We start from the raw sequence: 7869 nt of genomic DNA, 5'->3' as shown, positions 1-7869 counted from the left end.
GTAAAGTTTAAAACTCCATCCGTAATGATGGTGAAGATGGTGTAAGTAGTGGACACTCTGGAAATCTCTCTCTATAAGTTGTATATGGAGATGCTGAGTGTTGACCACACCAGATTTCACCAATAAAATGCATGCTACCATTCTTTATTTCAAGTTAAATCCAAGGTTAGAATGTGGAACTCGTTACTACAGGGAGCAGTTGAAGCGAATAGCATGATGCATTTAAGGGGAAGCTGGATAAACAAACGTATTTGAAAGGAATAGAGGGACTGATGGGGTGAGAGCCGAAGTAAGGCGGGGGATGGCGTGTATGGAGTAAGCCAGATAGAAGCTGCAGTTTCTATATGGGATGAGCAGGAAAATTTAGTGGAACTGCTTTGTGACATTTTCGACTCATTGTGATGTAAGTCGGAGTTGTACAAGTCACCAATGTTCAGGTCGGACTTCCTCCGTTTCCTGCGGATTCCAGTCACCTGACCCGCAGTGTAGCTAACTCGGATCACGTGGCAGTTTGTCACATGATCCGAGGTGATGGCTGTGAGACTTGGTGTGGGGTGTTTCAAGCTGTTGTTCTCTCTCTGCCCCTTTATTCTCAGTCCCTGGGCAAATGGGGAGTCGCCTGGGAGGTGTGGATACCAGGTGAGTATCCCCTCTAACTGAGACCTGGTCAATCTCCAGTGGCTCGACCTGTGTTAACCGGTAGCGACATGCGGACGGATCGTAAAATGAGAGCGAGAGAGAGAGATCTGAGATAGCGGTAGTAAATGTTGGGCGAAAGTGTCTAAAAATAGAGAGGAGGAAGTAGGAGTCATTTCTGAGGAAATCTCTTTCCCGAAACTTATTTTTTTTCACACATAACAACTGATTCAAAGAGAGCTTGTCAGGTGGCCCACTGCATTTAAGTTCCTCTATCGAGGTCCTAGTCTCTGACCTGCTGGAGTCTGAGCCAATATCTGTATAAAAGCCACTGTAAAATGCCCCCTTGCAGATCTCTGCTGGGCATTTTTTCCCACTTAAAACGTATACTGTTTCTAGTTTTCTATTGGTTTAATTGCAATTCTTTTCCTACAGATATCCTAAAGCAATTTATTCTTCCTTCCGACAAGCTGAGTGTATACTTGTGCTTTGTAGTTATGGATTATTCCTAAAGCGATTTTTAAAGTCTTTTTGCCTAAAAATCAATGTTGCTGTCGTTCAGAATGTTTGTAGTGAGATGAACTGCAGCCCTCTTAAAATACAATTCCTGAAAGATGCATCAGTGTAGAACCATAGAAAAATTACAGCACAGAGGCCATTCAGGCCATGTCCATGCTGGCTGAAAAAGAAAGATCATATTACAAACAGAATAATTGAACCTTGAGGTCATTATATTAAGTCACTGGCTCATCCTTGTGTCTGAACGCAAAGAAGCAACCACTTTTTTTTGGGATAATTTTTTTTGTTCTGAGTTTGGACACTAGGGCTCACACACGCGATCAGATCCTGCAGGTGCTGTGTAGAGGAGTTATCGGTGAGTTCTCAAATGATGCTGCAATTGTTATTTCTGAAAGCCCATAGAGAGGTGGCCCCAATTGGGACATCTGGAACGTTGTTTCACTTTAAACTGTGATGTGATTTTTACCTCGGGCAAGTCTCAACATTGACCCACGTGTGGAGTGGGTTTCTGAGGGTACTGGAAGCGAGACCAGGAATCATTTAAGCAACACCAGGATCTGCTGATCAGGGATTTGTTGAGGATCAGTAACCTGGGATTGGCGAAATGATCTTACTAATTTCAAAACTGAGGTGTATTGTGAAGCACTAGTTTTTTTACCTTAATGCCTAACTGCCTTCCCCTTCCCACCCTACCAACCAAGTTGAGCAAGCTTCTAATGTATGAAACACAGCAGCCAATTTGTGCACAGCAAGCTCCCATAAACAGCAATATGATAATAACCAGATAATGTTTATTTTAGTTAAATTGGTTGAGGCATAAATATTAGCCAGGATATCAACTTCTTACTTCTGTCCCCACTTCCTACACAAACCATCCTTAATGCCGGTTTGTACCTGATTATAGGTTTTTGTCCTCTGATTTGTGTCACTTGGTAGTTTTGCTTTCCTGAACTCATTTCACTCGGTTTTCCAGCCAGCAGAGGTGAGCTTATTCCTGTCTGCGTAGGTCACTGAATCTCCTTTGGAGGTGGAATCTACTGCTTACCCAGCTCCTCACCAGCCACCTCATTCATAAATAGCTGCTGTAATGTTCGAGACTGACCGGCACAGCTCCCAACCCTGATCTGTAGTTTACATAAGAACTAGGAGCAGGCAATTCAGCCCCTTGAGCCTGCCCCACTATTCAATACGATCATGGCTGATCTCATTTCAGCCTCAACTCCAATTTCCCGCTCTCTCCCCATAACCTTTCAACCCGTTACTAATTAAAAATCTGTCTATCTTCTCAAATTTATTCAGCGTCCCGGCAACCACTGCACTCTGAGGTAGTGAATTCCACAGATTCACGACCCTTTGAGAAAAGTAATTCCTCCTCATCTCTGATTTAAATCTACCACCCCTTAGCCTAAAACTATGGCCTCTCATTCTAGATTGCCGCACAAGGGGAAACATCCGCTCCACACCTACTTTGTCTATCCCCTTTAGCATCTTATATACCTCAATTAGATCTCCCCTCATCCTTCTAAACTCTAGCAAGTATAGGCCTAAACTGCTCAATCTCTCCTCATAAGACAAGTCCCACATCTCTGGAATCAATCTAGTGAACCTCCTCTGAACCGCTTCCAATGCAACTACATCCTTCCTCAAGTAAGGGGACCAAAACTGTGCACAGTACTCCAGGTGCAGTCTCACCAATGCCTTGTACAGTTGCAACAAAGCTTCCCTATTTTTATACTCTCTTCCTTTAGCAATAAATGCCAAATTCCATTTGCCTTCCTTATTACCTGCTGTACCTGTATACTAGCTTTCAGCGATTCATGCACGAGGACACCCAGATCCCTCTGCACTGAAAGCATTCTGAAGTTTCTCTCCATTTAAATAATAAGTTGCCTTTTTTTCCTTCCGACTAAAATGGATAACCTCATACTCATCCACGTTAAACTCCATCTGCCAGATTTTAGTCCATTCACCTAATCTGTCCAAATCCATTTGTAAATTTATTATTTCTTCATTGCAACTTACTTTCTCACCTATCCTGGTGTCATCTGCAAATTTAGCTACAGTACCTTCTATCCCTGAATCCAAGTCATTAATATAGGTTGTATCTAGTTGGGGTCCAATGACCGAACCCTGTGGCACCCCACTAGTTACAGCTTACCATCCAGAAAAAGACCCATTTATCCCGACTCGCTGCTTTCTGTTAGTTAGCCAATCCTCCATCCAAGCTAATATATTGTCTGTGTGATCTTATCTTGTGTATTAATCTTTTGTGCAGCACCTTATCAAAGGCCTTCTGGAAGTCCAAATATACTACATCTACAGGATCCCCATTATCCACTTTGCTTGTTACATCTTCAAAGAACTGTAGCAAATTAGTCAAACATGATTTACTATTTGTAAAACCATGCTGACTCTGATAAATTGCATTTTGACTTTCCAATTGCCCCGTTACTACTTCCTTAATAATGGTTTCCAACAATTTCCCACAGACAGACGTTAAACTAACTGGTCTATAGTTTCCTACTTTCTGCACCCACACACCCCCCCCCCCCCCCCCACCAACTTTTTGAATAAGGGTGTTATATTAGCATTTTTGCAATCCACTGGAACCTTTCCAGAATCCAGGGAATTTTGGAATATTATAATCAATGCATCCGCTATTCTGCTGCCACTTCCTTTAAGACCCTGGGATGTAGGCCATCAGTCCCTGGGGATTTGTCACCCTTTAATCCCAATAGTTTGCTCAGTACTTTTTCTCTAGTGATGATGATTGTTCTAAGTTCCTCCTTCTCTATACCCTCTGCACTGCCTGTTACTATTGGGGTGGTACTAGTGTCCTCCACTGTGAAAATGAAGGCAAAATATTGATAAAGCGTCTCTGCTGTTTCTGTATTCCCCACTATTAACTCCCCAGTCTCAACCTGCAAGGGACCAATGTTCACTTTAGCTACTGTCTTTCCTTTTATATACTTGTAGAAGCTTTTGCTATCAGTTTTTACACTTTGCACTAGCTTTCTTTCATAATTTACCTTTGTTCTTTTTATCTTTTTTTAGTAACCCTTTGTTGATCTTTAAAAGTTTCCCAATCTTTGAGCCTGCCACTGACCTTTGCAATTTGGTTTGCCTTAGTTTTTGTCTTTATGTTATCTTTAACTTCCTTGCTTAGCCGTGGATGCATTTTCCCCCTCTTACCATCTTTCTTCCCCTTTGGAATATATTTTACTTGGGAGGAATTGAATATCTCCTTAAATATCTGCCACTGTTCATCAACTGTCCTAACTTGTAGTCTTCCTGGCCAGTCCACTAGAGCCAAATCTGCCCTTGTACTTATGTAGTTACCTTTGTTTAACTCCAGAACACTAGTGTGGGACTCAAAGTTCTCGCTCTCAAATTGAACTTGAAATTCCAACATGCTATGATCACTCTTCCCTAGAGGATCCTTTACCATGAGATCATTAATTAACCCCATCTCATTACACAAAACCAAATCCAGAATAGCCTGCTCCCTGGTTGGTTCCACAACATATTATTCCCTCTACAAGCTCTCCCTCAATGCTACCCTTGCCAATTTGATTAGTCCAGTCTACATGCATATTAAAATTACCCATGATTATTGTCTTTCTTACATGCTCCCAGTATTTCCTGGTTTATACTGTGCCCTACTGCTGAACTACTGTTTGGGGACCTATAGATTACTCCCACCAAGGACTTTTTTCCCTTGCTATTTCTTATTTCTACCCAGACTGACTCTACATCTTGCTCTCCAGTGCCTATATAATTCCTCGCTGGAGCACTGATCTCTTCCTTTACTAACAAAGCTACACCACCTCTTTTTCCTTTCTGCTTATCCTTCCGAAACACTGAGTACCCTTGAATATTCAACTCTCAAACCTGTTCTCCTTGTAACCACGTCTCAGTAATCACCACCAGATCATAACTATTTATCTCTATTTGCGCTGTTAACTCATTAGTTTTATTCCGAATGCACCGCGCATTCAGATAGAAAGCCTTTAAGTTTGTCCTATTGTCAATTTTCCCTACTCTTATGATTCTTTGGTGCAATATGGCGTTCACACACTGTCCCTTCCTTTCACTTTTTGGTAACAATCAGCCTCGTTTCTAACCTGCACTCTTACCCTCTCCTTAAACTTTGACTTTTTATATTTCCATGCAACTGAACCCCCACCCCCCCCGCACTATTACATTAAGCATAAAAAGATTTAAGTATTCTGCATGCATGTAACTAGTAGGAGGTACTTTTTGCTGTATCATTTAGGATTGACAGGAGTTAGATACATAAGGTTTGAAAGTAGTCTTGTCTCTCTTCTCTACAATATCTGTAAAACCATGTATGAATAGAACTGGGGAAAAGTGCAGAATCTAAGAATGTAGGTTGTTTAATCTTGGATTGTGAAACATACATAGAAACTAGAAGCAGGAGTAGGCCATTCAGCCCTTCAAGCCTGCTCCACCATTCATAATGATCATGACTGATGATCCAACTCAACAGCCTGCTCCCACTTTCTCCCCATATCCTTTAATCCCTTTCGCCCCAAGAGCTGTATCCAACTCCTCCTTGAAAACATACAATGTTTTGGCCTCAAACCTTGAGAAAACACTTATTTCATTCCCTATTTGCCTTCTCAATGTTATTTAAGGAAGAGCAGTGAGCTCTTGATATCCTGACTAATATTTATTCCTCAACCAACATGGCTAAACACTGGTCATCAGTCATTATCACATTGCTGTTTGTGGGAGCTTGCTGTGCATAAACTGACTATACTTGGGGTGGGGAGGGGGGTGAAATTCATTAGCTCTAAAGAGCTCTGGAACATCCTGAAGTTGTGGTAGATGCTAAAGAAATATCAATCCTTTTCCGCAGGGAAGTGATCTTGATTAGCAGTGAAAACAGACAATATTTTTTTAAGTAGATTTGCTTTTAGTTCTTCTTTCCTGTGTCTTTGTTAGAGACAAGGCAGCTCACGTCCGCTGATTGGGTTAAGATCTCTCCAGTAATAGGAGCCATGATTCCGAGGGAATGGTAGCCTAATACTTCCTCTTGCATGTCCGACGTGAGTCCTAGATACAAAGTGTTGCCTTGATGACTCAGTGAATAGATATGACCAGCAGCATACAGACCAGAGAGGCCCCAAGTATCTGCTGAGAGTGGTGCTAGTGCAGGCATTGTTTGGTGTTCGTAGTGAATGAGACCATTTGCCATCTATTGAACCCAAAATGCAGATATTGCAAATAACTAACTCCTTACATAATGCCTGATAGTGTCTGGATTCTCGTGACAAATGCCACAAGGTTGCTACACTTCCTGCATTACAGCAGTGACTATCATTCAAAAACAGTTTCCTGAGCCATAAAGCAATTTGTAACATCTTGAAGTTGCGAAAGGCATTTTAGAAATTCAAGCATTCCTTTTTTTTTCACAGAAATTTTACGCCGATTTACACATTCGGACCGATGAAAGGAAAAATAAATTAAAATAAAACAGAAAAGTGCTGCAGGCAGAGCTGGTGGTCCCCTGAGAAGGAATCACAAACATGTGTATCTCTATCAGGACCTGTTAACCGCTGATTTTAATCAATCACTTCTTTCAGCGGTTAGCTGCTCTCTGCACCTCCTGCTTCATTTGTCCTGTATGTTCAGCCCAGACAGCATTTGCCACCTGTTTGCCCCCTTTGTCAGCTCCTGTTTAAGATTCAAAGATCTTTGAACTTTCTGCTGACAAAACGCAAGATTTTAAATCATGAAATATAAATGGAAACACCTTGATTTTTAAATTTGTTTTCAGTTTGTGTTGCATCAATAGATATGAAAAATGGGGGTAATATTGAACAGTATAAGGGGAGTTTGCGGGTTTAACCGGAGTGGTGCTCATTGGAAGGGTGTAGTAGTTTTACTCTGGTTTTACCCCAGTTCCATTATTGTCCTCACACCATCCACACGTGCATTTTGCAATAGGAGAGGGTAAGATAGTGATCTGGAATGTGATCACTGGCAGATTTTCTTTTTTCCCCTCCACTCCCTGTTCTGGGAAATAAAGGAAGAAGGAAAGGCTTTAATTTCTAAAGTGCCTTTTACGAAGTAAACCTCTCAAAGCAGTTCACAGAAGCATTTGACACTAAGCCGCAAAAGGAGATGTTAGAACACAAGACCAAAGCAATGGGCTACGAGGAGTGTCTCAAAGGAGAGGAGAGGCGGAGAGAGGGAATTCTAGAGTATAGGGCCCCAGGCAGCTGAAGGAACCAGTGGTGGAGAGCGGAATGTACACGAGGCCCGAATTGGAGGAGCAGTGAGATGGTGGAGGATTGTAAAGCTGGAAGAGGTTCCAGAGATAGGGACGGGAAAGCCAAAGAGGAACTTGGGAATTTTAAAATGGAGGTGTTGCTGGAGTGTGAGCTAGTGTCCATCACCAAGCAACGGGGTGATTGGTGAATGGGACTTGATGCAAGCTGAGATACGGACAGTAGAGTTTTGGATAAGCTCAAGTGTTTCCCACAGTTTTTGAACCCAGACTTGAAAGACTGGTGAGGCTGTGTGAAAAGTGCTAACCTTTGGCTCGTGTCTTCTCATTGAAACAAGGCGAGATTTCCCAGTGAGCATTCCAGCCTCTGGGGTCCAGCACACAGCAGACAAGGAAACTTGGCCATGACTCTCGATCTGTAGAATTTTATTTTTATTTTAAACATTAATGTGATTTTA

At 42.0% G+C, this 7869-nt stretch overlaps 1 protein-coding gene across 4 annotated transcripts in view; it reads left to right on the top strand.

Moving 5' to 3' along the window:
• Nucleotides 1-500: 500 nt before the first annotated feature.
• The window catches only part of man2b1 (mannosidase, alpha, class 2B, member 1), a 41579-nt gene continuing 34210 nt past the window's right edge, over nucleotides 501-7869 (top strand). For 3 of the 4 annotated variants that reach the window (XM_041177140.1, XM_041177138.1, XM_041177137.1), the window contains exon 1: nucleotides 501-639. In XM_041177140.1, the coding sequence (XP_041033074.1) occupies nucleotides 532-639 (108 nt within the window). In that variant the 5' untranslated portion in view covers nucleotides 501-531. The remainder of the gene's footprint in view (nucleotides 640-7869) is intronic. The other variant, XM_041177139.1, reaches the window with a different exon arrangement.

Source organism: Carcharodon carcharias, chromosome 30 (assembly GCF_017639515.1).
Source record: "Carcharodon carcharias isolate sCarCar2 chromosome 30, sCarCar2.pri, whole genome shotgun sequence".
In the NCBI taxonomy this organism is placed as follows: Eukaryota; Metazoa; Chordata; class Chondrichthyes; order Lamniformes; family Lamnidae; genus Carcharodon; species Carcharodon carcharias.
This window is presented reverse-complemented; position numbering and strand designations above follow the sequence as displayed.